At 37.7% G+C, this 25,936-nt stretch overlaps 1 protein-coding gene across 1 annotated transcript in view; it reads left to right on the forward strand.

Moving 5' to 3' along the window:
- Nucleotides 1–25,936, forward strand: part of FREM2 (FRAS1 related extracellular matrix 2) — a 183,003-nt gene that overhangs the window by 92,521 nt on the left and 64,546 nt on the right. Inside the window, exons 5-6 of the mRNA XM_007960195.3 lie at nucleotides 5,940–6,065; nucleotides 7,428–7,679. Of these exons, the coding sequence (XP_007958386.3) occupies nucleotides 5,940–6,065; nucleotides 7,428–7,679 (378 nt within the window). The remainder of the gene's footprint in view (nucleotides 1–5,939; nucleotides 6,066–7,427; nucleotides 7,680–25,936) is intronic.

The following is a 25,936-nucleotide window of genomic DNA, read 5'->3' on the forward strand; positions in this document are numbered from 1 at the left end:
TACTTTCATAATTGTATATGTATATAATCGTATATAATTTCTATGAAAATACTGGATCTTAAAAAAGAATTCTCAAAATATTTGTTTCTAACTTCGTTTTTTTCTGATCTACTGCAATGGCCGTCTCTCTGCCTTAGTAGTACTTTGTATTGCTCTTTTTCATCTCAATTTAACCTTTTGATTTTCTCTGGTGTAAGTGATGCTCCCACTCCCAGCTACCCTGAGTAGTCTTCTCTTAGGCAGTAGTGTGTAGTGGTTATGAGCCTGGGTGGGCTCTGACACGGAGTTTCTGGGTTGAAATCCCAGCATCGCCACCTACCAACCTAACTTTCAGCTATTCACTTAACACCGTGTCCTCAGAGGTAAAGTGAGTCATAATAATTCTCACCTCAAAGGTTGTTGCAAGGATAAAACTAGCCAGTCATGTGAAGTGTTTAGAATAGAGCTTAGCAAATAATAAGAACTCCATGCCTACTAACTAATAATTTTTAAGGGTAGTCTACAAATGCCACTTTTAGGAATTTTGCACTTAAAGTGCTGTGCTTACTTAAAGCAGTCTGCATAGACACTTCCATTGTATTTACAATGTGAAGTTGGAAAGGAATGTTAACTGAAAAGTCTATCAGGGAAGCCTTTCTTTGTCTCTGTGATGACCCTTTTCCAGTTTTTCCCACAGCCTACATATTTCTGTTAGAAGTTAGGTCAACAGAAGACCTAAACTTGATACTGGGCCTATTTACTCTCTGTCAGATTGACTGTAGGAGTGAATTCCACAGCGAAGGGCACAGCCCAGACACTCGCTTTTCTTTTTTATTCCTAATTCAAACTTACGGGCACTGGCAAGAAGTCCTGGGTTGTTTAATCAAACCTGCATGGGTCATAAGGTATAGGAAGAATCAAAACTCAGGTGCTTGAGCTTTAAATGTTTAAAAAGCTTATTAAATTAAAATCCCATACATGGACCACTTCTGAATAACTTATTTGAAAAGAAAACCCTGGCCAGTATGGATTAGAAGTATAGGATAAATCTTATGAATAATCAGCACTGTGTTAGTCAGCTCAGGCTGCTATAACAAAATGCCACAGACTGGGGTGGCTTAAACAGCAGACATTTCTTTCTCACAGTTCTGGAGGCTGGAGAATCTAAGACCGAGGTGCCGGTAGATTTGCTTCCTGGTGAGGGGCCTCTTTCTGGCTTGGAAATGGCTACCTTCTCTCTGAGTCTTCATAAGACATTTCCTTGGCGCATGCTCTTGGAGAGAAAAATACCTCTGTCTTCCTCTTCTTATAAGGACACTAATCCCATCCTGAAGGCCCCACCCTCATGACCTCACCAAAGTACCTCCCAAAGGCTGCATCTCCTAATACCACTGCCTTGGGGATTAGGGCTTCAACATATAATACAGGACGAACACAAACATTCAGCCCATAACAAACCCTAAAGGATGAGAATAGATGGACACATATCAGGAAACAACATACGCTGAGCCTTTCAGAGGGTGGAGGGTGGGCAGAGGGAGAAGATCAGGAAAGATAACCAGTGGGTACTAGGCTTAACATCTGTCCAGCAAGGCATCTTGGCACATATTTATCTGTGTAGCAAACCTGCACTTGTACCCCTGAACTTAAAAAAAATAAAAGTTAACAAAAACCCTAATAAATCAAACTTTATGTAGTATTTCATACTAATGCCATGGAGTCCATGACCTGAAGACTGCCAAAATCTAGGTGATACTAAAGCACATTTCCATAAGTTAATGAAAACAAACTCACTGAAACTAATTGAATATTTGACTTGAATTTTCAGTGATACTTGGTGTATTATTTGTACTCAAGTCTTATGATAATTTCTACACTGAAATTTTGTATTTGGTAAAAACCTTAGTTCATAATAATAGGTGTAATTCTTGCTTTTACTAAAACTCATCTTAAAAATAAATCAGCATTCTTAGCAAACTAACACAGGAACAGAAAACCAAACACTGCACATTCTCTCTCATAAGTGGGAGTTGGACAATGAGAACCCATGGACACAGGGAGGGGAACATCACACACTGGGGCCTGTGAGGGGGTGGGGGACAAGGGGAGGGAAATCATTAGGACAAATACCTAATGCATTCAGGGCTTCAAACCTAATGACAGGTTATGGGTGCAGCAAACCACCATGGCACATGTATACCTGTGTAACAAACCTGCACGTTCTGCACATGTATCCCAGAACTTAAAGTTAAATTTAAAAAAAAAGAATATAAAAAAAAAAAAACAAAAAAAAAACAAGAACTCACTTGGGCAGGTCACATACTGAAATTGGAGTTAGCACAGCCCCTGTGCAAGGATGACAAGCAATCTGTGAAGCGTTCATATTTTTGATGTCTGAGTGATGGTGAGGACACCCCTAGCTACCAAGATTGCTGATACACGAGTAAAAAAAATAAAAAGTAAAAACCAGCATAGACGTTTCTCTCCATGTCACTTGTTTCCATTTAAAGCAAAACTTCTTGAAATAAATGCCTATACCTGGTGTCACCTGTTCCTCTCCTCACACATCTCTTAAACCTACTTGTTCAGGCTTTATTCACCCTCTACTTCACTGGAACAGTTCTGGTGAAAATAACCAACTTCTGGTGACATTTATTTGCTAAATCTGATGATCCCCTCTCAGTTCTTCACTCATGTGACATGTTAGCAGCTTTTGAAACAACTGATCCTTCCCCTTTCCTTGATATGCTTTTTGTAACTGGCCTCTGGGGCCCACACTCCTCTGGTTGTCCTCATTGCTAGGACTTTTTCTCAGCCTCATTTGCTCGATTTTCTTTATCTCCCTGACTTCTGAGTGCCCCATGGTGAATCCCTAGATCCATTCTCTTATTCATCTGTTATCCTCCCCTGTGTGATTTTATTCTGACTCGTGGCTCTACATACCATCAACATGTTCAGTTTAGATTTCCATTCGGACCTCTCCACTGACATCTGTGATTCTATACCCAAATGAGTAATTTGACATCTCAGCTTGGATATTTAAAAAGAACCTCAATTTTAATATGTTCAAAATGGAACTGTGGATTTCCACTTCTAAATCTGATGCTCCTACCGTCTTCCTCACCTCTATACACAGCAATTTCATCTTTCCAGTTGGTTAAGATAACAAAACTTGGAGTCATCCTTGATTCTTGTTTCTTGCGCATACCACACCTGGTCCGTCAGAAAACTCAAATGGCTCAACCTTTATATTCTGTCATGCAGCCCTGTCATTCCACCTCCACTGCCACTGCCTGGTCCAAGCTTCCCTGATCCCTTGCCTGCATGGTTGCAAAATCTCCTGATCAGGCTCTTTACTTCAACTCTTGGACCTGGTGTCTCTTTATCTTACAGCAGCCACAGCTTATGTTCTTAAAGTATGTCAGATTATGGAACCCTTCACCCCATCTCCAAAGCCTTCTTATGATTCCATATTGAGGGACTGAATATGAGAGACATATTCAGTCTCTCACATTCAGTCTCATATGCCAGACCACACATTAAAATACAACTCTTCAGCACAGCCTACAGCAACCGGAAAGCCAGACAACTTTTTTGGCAATCAACCCCCAGTGGTCAGGATCTGATGATGGCTTTCCTAATTTTTGTCTCTACTTCAAATTTTGGAACAACCAGACAGAGCTAAATATGCACCTCTAACCATAGGATACCCAACTTCTAGTTGATCCACTAGAGCTTCCCCATGCCAACAACCTCCAGTGAGGGCACACCTGAAGCCTTCCCTTTTTTCCACTATTAGGCATTCCTGCTTCTCTGCCTGTCTTTGAGTCTTTATCAAAACACAGGTGACAGTGGCTGATTCCATTGCTAAAGCAAGTTCTGAATAAACAGCATTTGCTTGTTCTCTTCCCATCTGGTCTTTGTTTATTTCCATATCTTACTCTGAGTAAAAACCAAAGATCTTCCAATAGTCCTGAAGGGCTCATGTGACCTGCCCACCACCTACCTCTTCACCACCTCTCTAGCCTCATATGTTAGGCTCTCCTCCTTGCCCAATTTGCTTCAAGCACAGTGGCCTCCTAGCTGTTACTTGTACACACTTGGCACAACCTGCCCTGAGGCCTTTTTCATTTGTCCATCCATTTACCTGGAATTATCTTAAGTTGTTCATATAGGACATTTTATTACTACCTTCCAATCTCAGCTCCAATGAGATTCTAATTCTACCAAAGACTTTTTTTTTGCAACTTTCCTGTGTATCTTAGACCCCTCTACTCACACCATATCCGGCCACAGCCTTCCCTGTCACCCTCAGCATATTTTATTTTATTCATGTAATTTGTTGCCCCTAATATACTATTTTCTTATATACATATTTTCTTCCTCCTCCCCACCCCTCAACTATAATAAAAACCCCATGAGGCCAAGGATTTTGTTACTTCTGTATCCCCTGCACAGTGTCTGGCAAGTCCATGTCACTCAATCAATATTCGATAAATAAATAATTAGCTACAAAATCTTATATTCACAGATTTCTTAAAATGGGAGCATTTTAAAAATTAGTAGATCAGTCACAACCCCAGGAGAAAACAAATGGCACACGCAAAATGAGTAGTTTAAAAAGAATTGAATCACATGACTCTTTTAGAAAGGAGAGGGCAAAGATCCATTTACACCTAAGCATGGTAAAGTGCTTTGAGGCTAATGAGAGCAGCCCTATCACTACCTCTAGGCACAGGATAGGACAGGCTAGCCGAGCCCAGAGAGCAAGCTAGGCCCTCCACAGGCACTCTAACCTTTTGTGGAGGGTGTGCAGCCAGCTCTGGAAACCCTGAGGGAAACCAAGGGAATAAACACCTGGCCCGCTCTGCTTTTGCCCTCCAAGTTCCTTCCTGTATTCCCCATTGGCTGACCCAACCAGGAGCCAGAATGTAAGGGAAACATTAGGTGTGGTTCTCATTTGTCAGCTCCTGGGGCACAGCACAGGGTGAAGCAGGGTGGAGCATGGAACCTCCAAGGCTGTATCTACTGTTCCAGCAATCTTTCATAATCATTAAAAGTCATAAGGTTAACTGTTTTAAAAATAATCATGAAGTGTTTTCTGTGGGGGTATGAGACTCTCAGTGAAACAGACTCCCAGTCAAATCCCAGAGTATCTGTTTGGGGTTTACAATGTCAAACCATTGCACTAAATGGTTGTTATTATTTTACATGATAACTGCATTTTTTTAAACAAATTAATTATGCCATTTTTATTATTTAGCATGCCCTTTGACTGTGTTAAAAAAGAATAATTGGTAATGTTGTATATGTTATTCTGCCAGGAGTAAAAGGGAGCCACGGAAATATTCCTTATAGCTGATAAACGAATTTATCAATTCTAAGGGAACAGCTGTTTTTTAAAATGCTGAACAATGCATTATTGTAATTTTAATCATGAATTGTCCAAAAAGAACACACTGTGGATGAAAAGAACAACAGAACAGACATTTCAAGATCTGAGTTCTAATCCTGCCTTGGCCAGCTATTGGCAAATAAGTTCAACTGCATGAACCTCAGTTTCCTCATCTGCAAAGTGGGAGATGGGACAAGATGATGTTTGAGGTCATTTCTAACTCTCAAATTGTACTCCACTGGAAGCTGTTAATGTGTGCCAAGAGAACAAAGTTAGATAAAAAACAGTGTCAACATGACTTATTCATCTAGAAGAAAGCAATGACTGGAGATAAAAGCCATGTTGGGTTTTGTTTTTAGATTTCAGAATTCACTGGCCCAGATCCTATACCCTTTGTACCCACTTCTTTTCCCCTCTCCTTCCTCCCTTTCCTCTCACTGTGTTATTCTAAAGCATATTCAAGGGGGGAAAAATCAATCATTAGATAAATTTTAATTCTGTATGATTGTTTCAGAGGTAAGAAGCTCAGACAAAAATAATGCCTGCAATTGTGTTTTCTCTTTAGAATCAACTGTATTTATTCCCCAGTCCAAATACTCCATTGAAGAAGATGTTGGTGAGCTGTTTGTTCCCATCCAGAGGAGTGGAGATGTGAGCCAGGAGTTAATGGTGGTCTGTTATACCCAACAAGGTAGCTCGATTTGCCAAAAAACTAAGATAACTCCCAAGAGATATAAATAAGCCTTTTTAACATGTTGGAACCATAACATTTTGCCATGAAGGGTATATTTTATTAATTTTCCATAGATACAGAAAAGGATTTATTTAGAAGTCTTTCTTCAGGATTTCTCCTTTGAGGAGTCCTCTTTCTGATTTCACTTGGTCACTTACTGCAATACTCAAGGCTTTTTGGATTATAAGGAACTAAAGCCCACCCAAGCCTGCTCAAGTAGAAATGGGTTACTATTTAAAAAAAAAAAAAAAAAAAAGGCAAAATGATGCATGCCCAAGGAAAAGAAACTAATTTAAAACCAGTTTGAAACTCATTTCAAAGAAATATCAAAATGTTTGTTTAGCTCATGAGCAACTATCCTATGGAAGGTGATTTTATATAATATAAAATTAAAATTAATACATAATATTCACTAATATACTAAATACCTTTCTAGGAAATAAGCAGATTTTCTAAAAATGCAAAACCAATAGTTATATATACTGATATCAGAGTAGACTTTTGCTAAAATTTTCATTCATGGATATATGATTTGAAAGGCAGTACAGAAGAGTGATTAAAAGCTGACTTCAGAGTCCAGGCTCGGTGGCTCGTGCCTGTAATCCCAGTGCTTTGGGAGGCCAAGTCAGGTGGACCACAAGGTCTGGAGTTCACAACCAGTCTCATCGACATGGTGAAACCCCGCCTCTACTAAAAATACAAAAATTAACTGGGCATGGTGGCGCGCATGCGCCTGTAATCCCAGCTACTCAGGAGGCTAAGGCAGAAGAATTGCTTGAACCCGGGAGGTGGAGGTTGCAGTGAGTGAAGATCACGCCATTGCATTCCAGCCTGAGCAACAGAGCAAAACTCCGTCTCAAAAAAAAAAAAAAGCCAACTTCAGGACCAGCCTTGGACTCTGGGCCCCAGACCAAGTGGTTCAACTTCTGAAAACCTCAGTTACCAAATGTGTAAAGCCGGGTAGAGTGGTTGAGAGGATTAAGGAGACAAGTATGTGAAGCACTTGGCACTTTGCCTGTGCATAGTAAGCTTTTGAATAGTAGGGGCTATTAATCTGTAACACTGTGTTGATCTAAAGTCCATTGACAGGAAAGACAGGAGAGAACACTTGAAATGTAATATTCCTTATAGGTGTATAGGTTTGAGGTCACTCTCAAGTTAACTCATGATACTAGAACAGTGTGTAGTTACTATTGCAATTCTAGGGGTGTTCACGTCTACAACTGACCATTAAAATGCTGTGTATGAAAGTAATTGTGTCTGGAAATATCTTTGTCTTATGTTCTACAGAAAAATCTTTTGAATTCTCTCTGCTTCCAGGAACAGCAACTGGAACTGTGCCGACTTCCGTGTTGTCTTACTCTGATTACATATCCAGGCCTGAGGACCACACCAGTGTTGTCCACTTTGACAAAGATGAACGGGAGAAACTGTGTCGGATAGTCGTAATTGATGACTCCTTGTACGAGGAGGAGGAAACCTTCCATGTCCTTCTGAGTATGCCCATGGGGGGAAGAATCGGATCAGAGTTCCCAGGGGCTCAGGTTACAATCGTTCCTGACAAAGATGATGGTGAGTACTAATTTACTTGAAAATTCTTCTTGCTGGGAAGAACAACATGAGGAACAACTTTCTAGACAGAAAAAACGGGAATTTAAAACAATGATAATATACACATTTATTTTATGTTTGGTTTTTTCATCTGATCAGGTTTCAAAGTTGGCTGCATCTGTCGGCTTGTCTTCCTTGATTTAATGTTTCTAAAGGGCAAAAGTCACAACTATGTGTGTTTTTTTCCCCTGTGCAGTTTCTTTCACCATGCCATTTACCATCAGGTGATTAAACTTTTGACATTTCGTGGTGAAGAATTGAAATCTAATGTATTTCCTTCTTGGTTTTTTGTTTTGTTTTGCTTTTAAAAGCTTATATTTTGTAACTTTAATCTCAGTGTTTGAAACCGTTTTTTCAAAGAAACCTGTCGGACAAGGCTGTTGAATGAATAACTAGTAAACACATGGAAAATTAAGTCCTATAAGCCACTCTGCCCCAAAATAGGAGGGAGGGAATATCCTAGATCATTCTTCCCCAGAGAAACTAAATTGTTGTGAAGTAGAAATAGAGAAGGGAGCAAAAGGATCTTAATCTCCCCAGTTCAAGAAACAGTTTGTACTTTTTTGTGTGGATAGAGAGAGCAAAAGGAAAGATTGTGAGTACTGTTGTAAGTAAAGCAGAGAGCAGTAAACTGAGAGATGAGACTCCCTAACCCTGGGCTGGTTTTCTTTCCCCCTTGAAATTTTCCTCCTGGTAGATAAAAGAGGAAGACACTGGGGGATGATTCTTTCAGTTTGGAAAGAAGCGGGAGGACAGTCAAAAACCAAACTCAGGAAGTTGAAAATAATCTACCCGGAAAGGTCTTTGATAGTTAAATGGCAAAGCACGTGAGAGGTGAACGTGGTAATGTGTCTTATGAACCTATACTCTGTGCCAGGCACGGGTACTGGCTCCTCTGTACATTTTTTTAAAAAGACCTTTGCATAGGTTTATTGGATCTTCGTATTTCTTTGAATTATCTATATACACATTGATTTTCTTACTGATTTATAGTAGCTGTGAGAATAATAGATATTATACCTTTTACTGTATGTTGTTAAAATTTCTTCTAGTTTCTGCCATTTGTGTTTGGTTTATTTTATTTTGGTTTTTAAATTGTTTTTGGTTTATTTTATTTTGGTTTTTAAATTGACAAATAATTATGTATATTCACGGAACACGTAATGATGTTTAGACATATAAAATAGAGTGATCAGATCAGCATAATTAGCATGTCCATCATGTTAAACATGTATCATTTCTTTGTGTTGGGAACTTTCAATATCCTTGTAGCTAGTTGAAGCTATATAATGTATTATTGTTAACTAGAGTCATCCTACAGGGGTGTAGAAAACCAGAACTTGCTCCTCTTATCTAGCTGTCATTTTGTGTCCTTTAACTAATCTCTTCCCTGACCCCCCATCTCTCCTCCCTTCCCAGCTTCTGCTACCTTTGTATATCATTGTGCTTTATTATCCTAACAATTCTGTAAAATATATAACAACATCTGTGTTTTTACTGAAAATATTTGAAAACACTAAAAATTAGGAATTATTTTATCAAGAGGTATTGAAAGTCTTGATTCTACCTTAAATTTATATAATACCCTATAAGTATAAGCTGCTCTAATATTTGTAACTGCTGCCTTAATTTATCAGTATAATAAAAAGTTCTATTCTGTATTTAAAGTACAGAAATTTTATTTTATCTTAAAGAAAGAGCCAATATTTTGAATATAGTCCAAAAAGTTTAATAGTCCATGCTAAATGCCTATCTGCTCTTTAGATAATCTATCAATTGTTACAGGTAGAAAGAGGTAGATCTAATTTAAAAATATAAAACGTTATTCATGCTTACTTTAGTTCGGTTTGTTTTGTTGGCCAAAAAAAAAAAAAAAATCTTTCCTGTATGGATTGATATGGGATGCACATGCAGAAAAAAACATGAAAGTACAGGGAAAAAACCACTTATTAAGTGCCAGGCATTTTCACAAATGTATCTCTAAATCTGCAAAATGAAGGATGATGCCATTATCCCTATTTTACAGATGCCAAGACTGAGACTTAGAGAGACTTGTTGATTAACTTGAACTTATGAAGCTAGTACACAGCAGTCAGTATCATGGCCCCCAAATCACGACCTTTCCATGCTATCACTCAGCCTTTAAAACGTGTCTCTAGTGGTAATGAAGTTGAGGAACCATTGGTACGATCCCATCATATAATATTCATAGAACATTTTACTGTTGTCAGTGTCTTATCAGAGCTTCACAATTCACTGATGTAGACAGGGCAAGTGGCATTATAAGTGGGGTAGTGAAAGCTCAGAAAATTATTTACCCCAGAACACAGGACTGGTAAATCTGGGTGCCATGGACTTTGATTTTGAGGCTACTGAGTACCATGCAGACATTAGACCAGCAGTTTGTCAGGAATGGTTTTGGTGATTATTGCCACTCCTTCTTCATTCACTCAACCACTATTCAGTAAATCAAAAGTCCTGTGCATACTGCTCTGTTTTCTCCCATCTGTCATTTACCTTCCACTTGTAACATTACTACTATAGTTTAGATAGACCCTTTTCATCTCAGATGTAGATTATAATAAACTTCTCACAGGTCCCACAGCCTCACATCTCATCCTACCCACACCTTGATTTCCATTGCCACCAATTTAACCTTTCCTAACCTCCTACCACACCTTTTCTCAGCACAAAACCCAAAAGTGTTGACAGCAAACATTACCATCATCAGGAAGATAGGCACCTTCCACTTCCCCCAATCAAAAGCCAGTAATGCACTAAAAAGAAAAGAATAAGTAAGTGTGGTTTAATCTCTTCTGGTAGTGTAATGATTAAGAAGTCTAGAAAGATTAAAGTTATTTCCTAATTAAGAGCAATATTTAGTAATGTTATTCAACAAATATTGCAACTATTTTCTTAAAAATGCAATGGTCATTCCAGTCACAGGATAAGGAAAAGGAGAAAGAAAAGAGGAGGAACAAAGGAGATGGCACACAGGAAGGGTGGGTCTCATAAGAGCAAATCAAAGACGGACTGAGGAGTAAGAACAGGACAAACCAAGCAATTAAGAGAGAAAATGAAGGCACATCATATCTAAAGAAGAAAGAAAAGGACAGTACTGAAAAGAGGAGATGAGACAAGCCCATTAGGGCCTCTACTGTGGATAAACCACATCTTTCATATCCTGGCACTCATTGAGAGGGTTATTTTCTTTCTTTATAGTTACTTGAAATAGCACTAGCAAAATAAACCCAGTTTACAGCTCTTTGAGTGCTATATTTTCAAGTCTTCAGAAGCTTGCAGTGAGATCATTATGACCTACCAGAAGGAATTATTCCTTGGACTGCTTCACATAGCAGAAGGCACAAGCTCACCTTGAGGCTTAATCTTCACTCTGAGATTAAAGTTGCAGTTATCCACTTTAGTATTCCATTCAATACGAAATTTAGTAAGACATAAGTTTGGGGTGGTTTATCTATTAATACTGTACCTTATGCACTGTTGCGTCCCCACAGAATCCTGTTGGTTGAGTGTTTCAGAGACTGCCTTACTGACTAAATGATGATTTATAGCACTTTAGTGAAAAATACTCTCAGAAGATCTTCTGTTACTTAAGAAATGGCTACGATATCGAATGTCAACCCTTTATAGAATTGACAATATTGACTTACAGTCCCTAGGACCTGCCCTGCACTTAGAGCTCAATCATTTCTTTTCATTCACTCATCACAGTTTGTCTTTTCTTTGACAATTCTTAACATCATTTTTCATATTTATTTTGTCATATTGTGCCCATTAGTATAATGTTGGATGGAAGCAGTAGAGCAGGCATTTTTGTCTTTTTCTTATTGAAAAGGAAAATCTTATAATGGTCCGCCATTTAAAATAATATATACTATAAGATTCTAGTAACATTTTATCAGGTTAAGAAAACATTTAGTTTGAGAAGAGATTTTATCAAGAATAAGTATTAAACATTATAAAAATTTCTGCATTTATTGAACATATTACATAATCTTTTCCTTCAATCTGTTAGTGTAATTAATTGCATTTTTAGATTTACTAGTGTTAAGCCACCCATATATGCTTGAAGAAACTTACTTGTTCATGACATAATTTTATAAATTGCTGGATTAAATTTCAGAATATTTCATTTTAGGGCCGGGCGTGGTGGCTCACGCCTGTAATCCCAGCACTTTGGGAGGCCGAGGCAGGCAGATCACGAGGTCAGGAGATCGAGACCACAGTGAAACCCCGTCTCTACTAAAAAAATACAAAAAAATTAGCCAGGCGAGGTGGCGGGCGCCTGTAGTCCCAGCTACTCGGGAGGCTGAGGCAGGAGAACAGCGTAAACCTGGGAGGCGGAGCTTGCAGTGAGCTGAGATCCGGCCACTGCACTCCAGCCTGGGGGACAGAGCGAGACTCCGTCTCAAAAAAAAAAAAGTATGTTTCATTTTAGTATTTTTGCATGTATATGGCGCTTTAAATCTGTTTTAGAATCAAGTTTGTTTCTAAAATCAAGTTTTGTTGATTTTGTTTCTAGAATCAAGTTTATAATGGCTTCATTAATTGAGTTGAGGTAGTATCTTCCTTGTTTCTTTAATCTGTAAACTTCAAATAAGATTGAGATAATTTAATTTTGTAGGTTTGGTAAAATTATAAATCTAACCGTATATATGTAGCTAGGTTTTGGCCCATTGTTTCGCTTTCTTAAATGGTTATTTCTTCTTAAGTTTTATTACTGTATTTTTTCCTAAGACAGTTTTATGTATTATCTATATTTTCAAAATAATAGTGTAAATTTATTATAATTATCATAAAATTCTTAAACGTCTTTATTGCATGTCTTTTTATGTCTCTATTTTATTACTAATAATGTTCTTCTATCCTGTCTGTCTCTCTCTTTTCCTTTTCTCTTTCAATTTATCTTTCCAGAAGTTTGTGTATTTTATATGATTTTTTTTTTAAGCTATGTTTGGCTCTGACATTTCTTTTGGAAACTTCTATTCTTTTTATTTCCTATTTTATTAATTTCTGTTCTTCCCTCAGACTTATCTTCTAGTTGGCTAATTCTCTCTATATCTATTTGCTACTTAACTCATCCACTGAGATTTATTTTGATAACTATACTGGCATTTTGAGAAGATCTGTGTGGAGTTTTCCCATATATTTATCTTTGACTTTCTATCATGCTTTATTTTTTTTCTTCATATAGTTTCTTTTTTACATATTTAATAATTTAGATATTTATTTTATAATCTTTGTTGCACAGTTTTATTACTGAAGATCTAAGGTCCAGATCTTATGTTTTTTGCTTCAACTGCTTCTTGCTTATGGTATATCATTTCCTGGCATATAATAATTTTGTCTTATGAATTGATTTTCAATGGGACTTTATATACGGAAAGCCTATACAATCCTAGTTCAGGGATTAAAAAGCCTGAGAGCAGTTTTGCTTTTATATTTGCTAGGGTCAATTTCTATATAATTTTTTTTTTAATTTGAGGCGTTCCAATGCCAAATAATGTGAATTAGGACCCCCAACCTGTATATTAGAGAGGCCTATTGAGACATTTTCCCCATTCAGATTTAGGCAGAAACAACAAGCTCCGTAAGAGGACGGATTTTTATTCTAACTCACATATGTCCTCTGGTGTCCAGACTTTATTCTTGGGGTTTCAGTTTCAAATTTCCACTTTATATCACCTGTCCCTGGATGGGCAATCAAATGTAACCCACCCAGTATTAGTTCATTTAACTAGTACTCTGGGTTTTTTTTTTTTTTTCAATTCTGTCTTGTGAAAGTATTTCTTTCTTTATTGTAAAACCTCCATTTAAGGAGTTTCTATTATATTTACAGAGTTTGTGAGAGGAAGGTTTTCAAGTATACCCTTCAAAATATTGCTGTTGTAATTCACTAGAAAAGCTTTTATTGAGTGAAGATAACATGTGTCCAGAAGTGTTTTCTGCAGTGGTGCTTGTGGACTACTCTTTTCTAAACTAGATTACCATTTGCACAATCAGTTCTCATGTCAGGAATTCCACGGCTGAGTCAAAGATGGGGTACCTAAACTTTGTATTAGGTTGGTACAAAAGTAATTGCTGTTTTTGCCATTACTTTCAATGTCATTGGAAATCACTACATCTACCGTATACTTAACACAAATAATACAAATAATTTCAATACATTGAAAGTAATGGCAAAAACAGCAATTACTTTTGCACCAAGCTAATATTTTGTGAGATAAGTTGCTCTTAAAAACTTTAATTTCTAGACATGACCTTTTGGCAAAATGGTTTAATTATTATGCAAATCCCATTTTTCTTTTATTGTACTGAAATATATCCAAGTCAAGCCCAAAATAGATTATTTGAAGTCTTATTTTAATTAATCCCATTGTATTGTTTCCCACAATGCATCATTCATATAGACGAAATCTTATTATTAAGGTGTCAGGGGGCACAGAAAATTACCATTGTAAACCAAGCTCCCATGTGAAAAGGAGGACAAGAGCATTTGGCAAAGCAGGAAAAACTGGGTGATGACTGAAAGAGTTTTCTTCTCATATATCATCAAGGATTGCTAGTGACTGAGATTAAATGAAGGGGGAAAGGCAACACATTTAATTTGGAACCAGTGAATAAAATAGATCCAGTACTTCTTCAACAACACGTTTAAAAATATATGTTTTAATAGAAAGCATCTGAAAAACTCTCTCCTCGTCAATATGCTATTTTGCTGTCTAAGGTAAAAAGAGTCTAGGCCAGGATTGGGTCAAGTGAGAGATCAAGGAACTCAGTTTCCACATGTGAATTTGCTTCTTAAAAACCTGTCATGTGTCTTGATTATTCACCCCTTTCTTACCTTGGCCACCATCCCTAAAAGTGCATGTATGAAGAATAAATGCAAAAGTACAAAAAGCATTGTATTAGTCAGCTCTCACACTGCTATGAAGAAATACCTGAAACTGTGTAATTTATAAAGAAAAGAAGTTTAATTGACTCACAGTTCCACATGGCTGGGGAGGCCTCAGGAAACTTACAATCATGGCAGAAGGCAGCTCCTCCCAGGGCGGCAGGAGAGGGTAAGAGCCAAGCTAAGGGGGAAATCCCTTATAAAACCATCAGATCTCCTGAGAACTCATTCACTCTCACAAGAACAGTACGGGGAAACTGTCCCCATGATTCAATTGTCTCCACCTGGTCCTGCCCTTGTCACATGGGGATTAGTACAATTCAAGGTGAGATTTGGGTGGGGACACAGAGCCAAGCCCTGGCAAGCACAGAAAGCTAAAAGCAACATATTTATTTCATTTGGCTTCTATCTTACCACTTCCTTGACTTTCAATGCCAGAAAGTATCTTCAAGTAAAGAGTGAGTGCACTTTGCCAGTAGTATCTTTCTTCCCTCATGTCTTCATCTACTTTTTATCATACTGTAGCAAAACCTATTTTTTGTCATTTAATGGGAAGTCCTTATTGTTTGTCATTGGAAATCACCACATCTACCATATACTTAACACAAATAATACAAAGAGAACCATGAAAACAAAAATGTCCCTTCAGGCCAGACACAGTGACTCACACCTGTAATCCCAGTACTTTGGGAGGCCGAGGCAGACAGATCACTGGAGGTCAGGAGTTTGAGACCAGCCTGTCCAACATGGTGAAACTGCATCTCTACTAAAAATGCAAAAAACTTAGCCGGGTGTGGTGGCGGGTACCTGTAATCCCAGCTACTCAGGAGGCTGAGGCAGGAGAATTGCTTGAACCTGGGAGGCAGAGGTTGCAGTGAGCTGAGATCACGCCACCACATTCCAGCCTGGGTGACAGACCAAGACTCAGTCTTAAAAAATATATTAAAAAAAGTCCCTTCAATTTTTCCATGAATCAAAATGTCTCTGGAGTGTTTACAGTTGTCCCCTCCTTGTCAGCAGTTTCCTTTTCATGGTATTAGTTACTGCAGTAGAGAACAATAAGATATTTTGAGAGAGAGAGACCACATTTCCATAACTTTTATTTTAATATGTTGTTATAATTATTCTATGTTATTTATTATTAATTGTTGTTAATCTCTTACTATGCCAAATTTATAAATTAAACCTTATTATATGTATGTATTTGTTAGTATTTACAGGGTTTGGTACTATCTGTGTCCTCAGTCATCCACTGGGGCATCTTGAAATGTATCCTCCACAGATAAGGGGAAACTACAACATTTGCAACTATAGGCAGCTAATATTCATGCATTTATGCAAAACACTTTGATTTGGGATTTTTTTAAATCATTCCATTTTCATTGCAGTCCTGTAATGTAGGAGGCACTATAGCAAGGTTTTTAAGGATACGATAAAGCAAAGTAGATGATAAATTTGGCTGAAATCAAATGATTAAATATAAGCAAATATAGCGGTGCCCTCCATTTGAAATAAATTCACACTGTGAAGTTTTTGACTTCATAATGTACAGCATAAATTTTTCTTTGAAAGAAGAAACCTGCCACTTGAAAGATTTCCTAGTTGGAGTAAATCATGAGATGGAGTCTAGATAATGTTGAATTGCAGTTTAATAAAGATTTATTTCACAATAAATATTTTTTGAGAATTTTATATCACTCATTCATGCACAAACTGTGAATTGAGCGCCTGTGTGCCTGCACTTGGCTAGGTGCTGAGGACACAACAGCAAACAAGAGAACCATGGCCTCTTAATTCATGGACCTTTCAGACTTTGGGGGTACACAGATAAGTGAACAGACAAGCATAAAATAAATGTGATAAATGATCTACTAAGATAAGAACATCCTTCCCAAACCAGGTTCAGAAAAAACTTCTTTAAAAATATTATGTTCTAGCTGAACTTTGTGGATGATATCAAGGTATCCCAGTGAAGAGACAAGGAAAGTGTGTTTGTGAAGTGAGAAATTCACAAGTGCGCTGGCTAAGTGGATGGGATGCCTCTATGGAACTGAAAGGTTGGATACAGCAAAAAACTAGAACGCAAATGAGTGAATAACGAGAGTTTGGAGAGGAGGGCAAGGAGTCAATCTTATAGGGCCCTGTGGCCATAGAAAGGAGTTGTGTTTCATTCTTGCAATAGAAATAGGTGACACCTAAAAAGTTTTAGGTAAAATGACAAAATTAGATTTCTATTTTGGAAATACCACTCTGCTCTGGCTGCAATGCAAAGAAAAGATTGAAGAGCTCAGGTGGCTGTTGGAGCAACACAGATGATCAGTTACAGTGGCCTGAACAGGGTGGTTGTAGGAGGTTGCAGAGACCAGGTGGCATCTGAGAGAGAGTGCTGAGGAAGAATGGGCATGCCGTGGGAATTGATTGGACAGGAAAGACTGAAGGATGATGCTTTGTTTTCTAATTAGAGCTGTTGGGTTAAGAGTGGTACAGTTCACTGAGATGGGGAGAATAAGGGTAGAATGGGCTTAGGAATAAAGAACAATGAAATTATTTAAGGCATGCTAGTATGTAAGAAATGCCTGCTTGACTTCAAAGTGTAGGATATCAAATAGGCAACTGAAGGTATAGGCCTGATTAGGAATTCTGCACTAGACAGTTCTGTGCTAGAGGCATTGTGACAAGTTCTCTCTATGGATAATGACAAAAATCTTAGGAAAAGATAAAATTAAGAGACATGCAAAAGTGGACCTTGTATGATTTATAATATGGATGTATTTATACCAATTCTCATTTAAAAGAAAGGGATAGACTTCTTGTATGCTAAGCAGAAAATGAGAAATGATGAATAGAATAGTCAGTATTAAGGGTATGACCATCCCAGCAAAGAAGGTTCTAAAAAGAATCTAAGAACCAAACACATCTCAGTGTCTGAGTTTTATAAAATATGCCTAAATCTACACTATTCAGCATGTGACAAGCTATGTCATTGTTTATTCCTGTTGCTTACTAAAAGATTTTAACCAGCTTATTTGGTGTATTTTTCTTTCCCACGTGCAAATATTTCACCAATTTTTGAAATTATAAGAAAGATGAACTTTATTTTAGAGAAATTTGCTTTTTGACCACCTTTGTTGGTATACTTCATATCTTATTAGCTTTTTGGTCAAATTTTATTAACGTCTAAGCTTCAGTTTCCATGGGTTTAAAATGGGGATACTAGTTTTACCTGTGTTTTCTTCATTTTTATTTTTAGAAATTGATATCTTGATGTTTTGCCTGTCATGCACATTGTTTATACGTGATAAAAACATTGCCAGCTATACAGTACTGTCTGTGCAGTTTCATCAGTTCAACATGGAGAGAAGAATGCCAAGTTCAGTGGGGAGAAAATCAAATTTCATTCATATTCAATAATACACACACAATACTAACAGCTGCCACTTTTGACCACTTTACTATGTACTAAAGACTTTACATGAATAATCCAGTTAAACCTAAAAGCAACTTTATGATATAGGTGTAAGTATCTTCTCCATTTGATGGATGGAAAAATTGAGACTTAGAGAAAATTGCTTAAGATCACACAAATGTGAAGTGTTGAATATGTGTCCTAAATTTACCTCAGATAACATGTGCATTACCACTAGGCTGTAATGAATCCTGAATCTCCTCAAAGGGATTAAAATATAAGTATTATCTAATGACCTCACTGAAGGGAGGAAATCAGCATTGAATCTAGAAAAAAATGGTCCAAACAAATATAGGTCAACATTGATCAAAAAGGAGATATTTCTGAGGGTAGCCAATATTTCGGTCACTAAAAAATATGCAGTTGGAGTAGGGAAAATGTTCAAGCCTATTGTACACCCTGGATGAAGTGTCCCATATGGATTTCCAACATGTTTTTTTTTTTCTGATTGCTGTGTTCTGTTCTGTGGTAATAGGTATACTAGATGAGGAATCAACCAAACAACTATTCCCTGACTAAAGATAAATGAATCCCTTGTAACTTTAAAAAAAAATTCTTTTTTTTTAAACTGATACAAAAAATGTACATATTTATAAGGTACATGTGAATATTTGTTACATGCATAGAATGTGCAACGATCAGATCAGGATATTTGGGGGGTATTCATCACCTTGAGTATTTATCATTTCTGTGTGTTGGTAACATCTCTAGTCCCCTCTTTCAGCTGCTTTGAAATATACAATACATCATTGCTAACTATAGTCACCCAAGTCTACAATCAAATATTGGGGCTAATTTGTTCTATATAATTGCACGTTTGTACTCACAATCACGCCTCTCTTTATCCCCACTCCCATCCACATACCCTTCCCAGCCTCTGGTATCTGTCATTCTATTCTCTATCTCAATGGGAATCAATTTCTTCAGCTCCCACTTACGAGGGAGGACATGCAGCATCTGTCTTTCCATGCCTGGCTTATGTCACTTAACATAATAACCTCCAGTTCCAACCATGTTGCTGAAAAATGACATGATTTCGTTCTTTTTGGTGGCCAGATAGTATTCCACTGTGTGTATACACGATAGTTTCTTTATTCATCTGTCAATGGACACTTAGGATGATTCCATATATTTGCTATTATAAATAGTTCTGCAAGGAACACACAAGTGCAGGTATTCCTTTGATATATAGGTTTCTTTTCCTTTGGATAAATACCTAGTGCTAGGATTGCTGGATAGTATGGTAGTTCTATTTTTAGTTTTTTGAAAAATTTCTATACTGCTTTTTTCTGGGATTTTTGTTGTTTCTGTTTTTGTCTTCTTTTTTGTTTTGTTTTTTTGAGGTAGAGTTTTGCTATGTTTCACAAGCTGGGGTGCAATTGTGCGATGATAGCTGCAGTCTTGAACTCTTGGACTCAAGCAATCTTCCTGCCTCAGCCTCCAGAGTAGTTAGGAGTACAGGTGCACACCACCACACCTGGCTGTTTTCTTTAAATTTTTTGTAGAGATGGGGTCTCTCTAAGTTGCCCAGGCCGGTCTAGAACTCCTGACTCAAGCAGTCCTCCCACCTTACCTTCAAAAGCACTGGTATTAAAGGTGTAAGCCACCTCACCCAGCTTACCACACTGTTTTTTATGGTGTTTGTACTAATTTACATTTCCACCAAGAGGGGGTGAGTTTTCTTTTGTCTGAATCCTCACCTGTTTCTGTGATTTTTTGTCTTTTTAATATTAGCCAGTCTAACTGGGGTAAGATGCTGTCTCATTGTGATTCTGGTTTATATTTCCCTGATGCTTAGTGATGCTGGGCATTGTTTCATATACCTATTGGCTATCTACGTCTTTTTTTGAGAAATGTCTATCATCTCCTTATCCTGGTTTTTAATGGGATTATTTGTATTTTTTTTTTAACTGCTGAGTTGTTTGAATATCATGTATATTTTAAATTTTACTTCCTTGTCAGATAAATAGTTTTCAAATATTTTCTCCCATTCAATAGTTTATCCCTTCACTCTGTTGATCATTTCCTTTGATGTGCAGAGGCTTTTTCATTTAATATAGCCTCATTTGTCTATTTTCATTTCACTGTCTGTGCTTTTGAAGTTTTAGCTGTAAAATCTTTGCCTAGACAAATGTTCCCAAGTTTTACCCCATTTTTCCTAGTAGTTTTACAGTTTCATAGTAGTTTTTAGTTTTTATAGTTTTATGGTAGTCTTATATTTTATTCTTTAATCCATCTTGAGTTGATTTTTGTATATGGTGAGAGATAGGGGTCCAGTTTCATTCTTCTGCATATAGATATCCAATTTAGCCAGCAACATTAGTCTTTGGGTTTTCTAGATATAAAATAATGTCATCGGAATATAGGGACAATTTGACTTACTTTTCTTCCCATTTGAATTCCTTTTCTTTCTTTCTCTTGCCTGATTGCTCCGGGTAGGACTTTCAGTAGTTTGTTGAATAGGAGTGGTGAAAGCAGGCATCCTTATCTTGATCTTTATCTTAGAGGAAAGGCTTTTAGCTTTTTCCTGTTGAACATGATGTTAGTTGTGGGTTTGTCATATATGGCCTTTATTACTTTGAAGTAAGTTTCTTCCATTCCTAGTCTGTTGAGCATTTTTATTATGATGGGAAGCTTAATTTTCTCGAATGCCTTTTCTGTGTCTATTGAGATGATTATATGGTTTATGTCTTTCATTCTGTTGATGTGATGTATCATGATTATTGATCTGCATATGTTGAACCATCCTTGCAACCCTGTTTTAAATCTCACTTGATCACAGTGTATTATCTTTTTGATGTGCAGTTTGACGTGCTAGTATGAGAATTTTTGCATCTATGTTTATCAAGGATATTGTCCTGTAGTTTTGTTGTTATTGTTGTCGTTGTGTCCTTGTTTGGTTTTGAAATCAGGGTAATACTGTCCTGATAGTGATTTTGGAAGAATTCCTTCTTTATCAATATTCCATACTAGTTTTAGAAGAATTACTATTAAGTTCTTCTTTATACATTTGGTAGAATTCTGCAGTGAATTTATTAAATCCTAAGCTTTTCTTTGTTGGGAGACTTTTTATTACTGATTCAATCTTGCCACACATTATTGAACTGTTCAGATTTTCTATTTCTTTCTGATTTAATCCTGGTAGGTTGTATGTTTTCAGGAATTTATCCATTTCCTCTAGGTTTTCCAGTTTGTTAGTTAGTTTGTAATTGTTCATAATAGTCTCTGATGGTCATTTGTATTTCTGTCATGTCAGTTGCAATGTTTCCTTCTTCCTTTCTGATTTTGTTTATTTGGGTCTTCTATCTTCTGTTGGTTAATCTGTCGAGAGGATTATCAATTTGGTTTAGCTTTTCAAAGAACCAATTTTTTTGTTTCACAGATCATGTGTGTGTGTGTGTGTGTGTGTGTGTAGTCTCTGTTTTCTTCAGTTCTGTTCTGATCTTTATTATTTCTTTCCTTCTACTAATTTGAGGTTTGGTTTGTTCTTGCTTTTTGGTTCCCCCAGGTGCATCATTATGTTGTTTATTTGAAGTACTGCCACATTTTTGATGTAGGCATTTATTGTTATAAACTTCCCTCTTAGCGCTGCTTTTGCTGTATCACAGTTTATGTATTTTCATTTTTATTTGTTTCAAGAAATTGTTTTTTCTGTCTTAATTTTTTCCTTGCAATGGTCATTCAGGCATGTTGTTTGATTTTCATGTATTTGTATAGGTTCCAAAGTCCCTTGTTTGTTGATTTCTCATTTTATTCCAAGCAGATACTTGATGAAATTTGTCTTTTAAAAAATTTGTTGAGACTTGTTTTGTGGCCTAACATATGGTCTATCCTGAAGAATGTTTCACGTAATGATGAGAATAATGTATATTCTGCAGTTGTGGGATAAAATGTTATTTAAAAAACTGTTAGGATCATTTGTTCTGTAGTCTAGTTTAAAACTAATATTTCTGTGTTGATTTTCTGTCTCAGTGATCTGTTTAGTGCTGTGAGTGGGGTGTTGAAGTCCCTCGCTATTGTTGTATTGCTGTCTATTTTTCTTTAGGCCTAGTAATATTTATTTTATGAATCTTGGTGCTCTAGTTTTGGGTGCATGTGTATTTTGGATTGTTATATTCTCTTACTGAATTAATCCCTTTATCAGTATATAGTGACTTTCTTTCTCTTTCTTTTTTACTGTTTTTGACTTAAAGTCTGCTTTATCTAATAAAAGTATAGCTACTCTTATTTTATTTTGGTTTCCATTTGCTTGGAATATCTTTTTCCTCACTGTATTTTTAATCTATATGTATCTTTGTAGACAAAGTTAATTTCTTATAGGCAGCATATATTTGAATTGTTTTTCTTTATTCATTCAACCAGTCTGTATCTTTCAAGTGGAGAATTTAATCAATTTTCTTTCAGAATTATTATTGATATATGAGACTTTGTTACTGTCATATTGTTCATTGTTTTCTGGTTATTTTATATATTCTTTGTTACTTTCTTTCCCTCTTATTGTTTGTCATTGTGGTTTGGTGTTTTACTGTAGTGGTATCATTTGAGTCCTTTCTTTTCCTCATTTGTAAGTTTAGTTTACCAATGAGTTTTATAGTTTTGTGTGTTTTCATGATTGTGAATGTCATCTTTTCACTTCCAAGTTTAGGGCCTTCTTGAACATTTCTTGTAGGGCCAGTCTAGTGGTTATGAATTTAACCAGCATTTGCTTATCTAGGAAAGACATTATATCTTCTTCATTTATGAAGGATAATTTAGTTAGATACAGTATCCTTGAATGGCAGGTTTTTTTTTCTCTCTCTCTCTTTCAACACTTTGAATATGCCATTATCTCCCGGCACATAAAGTTTCTGCTGAGAAATCCATTGTTGGTCTGATGGGAGTTCCCTTATAGGTGACTAGATGCTTTTCTCTTTCTGCTTTTAGGATCCTCTTTTGCTTTGACTTTAGACACTTTGAGTATAATGTGCTATGGAGAACACCTTTCTGCATTATATCTATTTGGGGATATATGGGTCTCCTGTATCTGAATCTCTAGGTCTCTTTCTAGACTTGGGAAATTTTCATCTATTATTCTGTTAAGTAGGTTTTTTGAAACAGAGTCTCACTTTGTTACCCAGGCTGGAATACAATGGTACAATCTTGGCTCACTGCAAACTCCACCTCCTGGTTGAAATGATTCTCCTGCCTCAGCCTCCCGAGTAGCTGGGATTACAGGTGCACACCACCATGCCCAGCTAATTTTTGTATTTTTAGTAGAAATCGGGTTTCACCATACTGGCCAGCCTAGTGTTGAACTCCTGACCTCAGGTGATCTGCCCATCTCAGCCTCCTAAGATGCTGGAATTATAGGCGTAAGCCACCGCACCCAGCAATTAAGTAGGTTTTTTAACCCTTTCATTCTCTCTTTTCCTGCAGAGACAGCAATAATTTGAATATGTGGTTGCTTTATTTGGTACTAAATGTCATGAAGGCATTGATCATTCTCTTTCTTTTTGTCTGACTGGATTATTTTGAAAGACCTGTCTTCAAGTTCTGAGATTCTTTCTTCCACTTGATCTACTCTATTGTTGAAACTTGTGAATGTATTTTGTATTTCATTCAGTGAATTATTCAGTTTCAGAATTTGTTTGGTTATTTAAAAAATTATTTCTTTGGTAAAATTATCATTTATATCCTGAATTGTTTTGTTGATTTCTCTCTATTGTTTTTCAGAATTATCTTGTATCTCACAGAGCTTCATTAAAATTAGCATTTTTAATTCTTTGGAATTTTGCGAATTTTCTTTTGATTGAGGTCTGTTATTGGAGAATTATCATGCTTATTTGAAAGTTTCTTTCCTTGCTTTTTCATGTTTCCTGTGTCCTTATATTGATATCTGTGCATCTGGTGTAACTGTTGGTTCTAATTTTTTGAATTTGCTTTTGTAGGCGATGACTTTTTCTTGAAGATGTATAAATGAGTTGGGTTGGAGAGGGTGCATTACCTTTGATTTTAGGTCCATGCAGTAGTGTGATATTCATATGATTTTACTGACTGTAAATAGCATCAGTGGTATCTGTGATTTTCTCTGTGGCCTAGGGTATCATTATTAGTAGAAGCTGTGTTGAAGATGTTCTGGGAACTAGGACGCTAGGTTGGCCAGTCTTTGGGCCCCAGTGGTGGCAGTGGTAAGCTTAGCATGCCTGTCTGTGGGCCCCAAGGTAGTATATGCTGGCACCAGTATTAGTGGGTCATGGTGGGCCAGTTCATTGACTTTCATGTGGCTTGCTCAGATGCTATCAGTGGCAGTGGTAAGCCAGGCATGTGGGAGGGTTCTTGGTTTTCTGGACCTTGGATATAATGTGGCAACCCAAGAGGTCTGTTGTGGTGGCTACAACAGATTGGGCAGACACATATGGGTAGATGTCATCTGTGGTCATATCGGCAGGTTGGTTTGCCCCAACCTCAGATCCCAAGAGTATTCAGCTTCCAACAGTGGCAAACTGGGCTGGATGGTTTCCAGACCCCTGGATGGTGTATTCACATATGAGAGGACAGGACCAAGCTGGTAGACTTATCTTCAGGACCCCTGGTAGTGTGTTCAGGTGCTAGTTTTGATAAGCATAGGTGGGGTTGTCCCCCTGCCACCAGAGGAGTGCTCAGGTGTGGGAAGCAGCAGATTATCGTGGGCCTGCCACCAGGGCAAGTGGGGCCACTCTCAATGGGAACAGAGTAAGGAGGTAGCTGTGGGATGCATGGTTTCCTTGCTCCTCAGTCCCACAGCAGCCTGCAACAGTGACAATTACCTGCTCAGCCTCTCCTCTCCTTTTTTTGGCCCAGCAGCAGCAATGGCAACATCAGCCCCAGCTCCAGGGCATAAGGCAGACCTTTGGAGGCTGGGCTTTCAGGATATCCCCACTTGTGGGCCTGCCACCAAGAAGGCAGGGCTATACTTAGTGGGAACAGAATAGATAGGTCACTGTGGGGAGTGCACTTTGAAAGCACCTCAGTCCCACAACAACCCACAGCAATGGCAGTAAGATTTTTCCTGGAGGTATGTGAAGATGCTCAGCCTCTCCCTTCCCATCTTGGGCACAGTAACAGCAGTGGCAGCACCAGCGAGACACAGTCCTTTGGGGGTTTGGCTCTCCGAATGGCACCAAGCTGTAGCTGCTGAAGGCTCAGAAGCCTGTGGTACTAAGCTTGAGTTTCCTCTGTAGAGCAATGCCTCTGTGCAGCCTGTAGGCAGCTCCCGATGATAATCACAAGCCCCGTATAAGTCAAGGGGCTCTCCAGTAGCTGGGATTATGAAAGTCTATAGAGGGAATATGGAGCCCTGGGGGTCTGTCACTTACCCTTTCCCTACTTGTGGGAGGTTCTCCCAGCTCCCAGCCAATCCCAGCTGAGCAGGTTGCTTGCTTCCCTCTCCTTCTTTGCTTTTGGTGCTTCCCATTGCTTCTTTATTGAATCCCAATATGCTCTCTTAGATTGTCTATTCGAAGTGTGAGTATTTGCTATTTTGGTTCCTTTCCGTAGATGAGGCAGGTGCTAGCTGCATCTAGTCAGCCCTCTTGAACTCTGGACCTCCTTATACCTTTGTAACTCAGGGCAAATCTGAAATTTTACATGCAAATTGGTTCTCTAAAGCTGTATTACCTCCCAATAAAATTATGAAAGTATGTTTTTGTGCTTGCAGAGTGGAAGACCAAGCCCTGGATTACTAGTGAATTCTCTTAGCTGCAATGTCTGAAAAGTCCGGCTGGGGCCAAAGCTTTCCTCTGTGCTGACTAACTCTTAACTGTGTACAAGTAGGGCAGGGGCGCTAGAAGTACGGGAACATGTCTTGATGAAACCTGT

The sequence above is a fragment of the Chlorocebus sabaeus genome, chromosome 3 (genome assembly GCF_047675955.1).
Source record: "Chlorocebus sabaeus isolate Y175 chromosome 3, mChlSab1.0.hap1, whole genome shotgun sequence".
In the NCBI taxonomy this organism is placed as follows: Eukaryota; Metazoa; Chordata; class Mammalia; order Primates; family Cercopithecidae; genus Chlorocebus; species Chlorocebus sabaeus.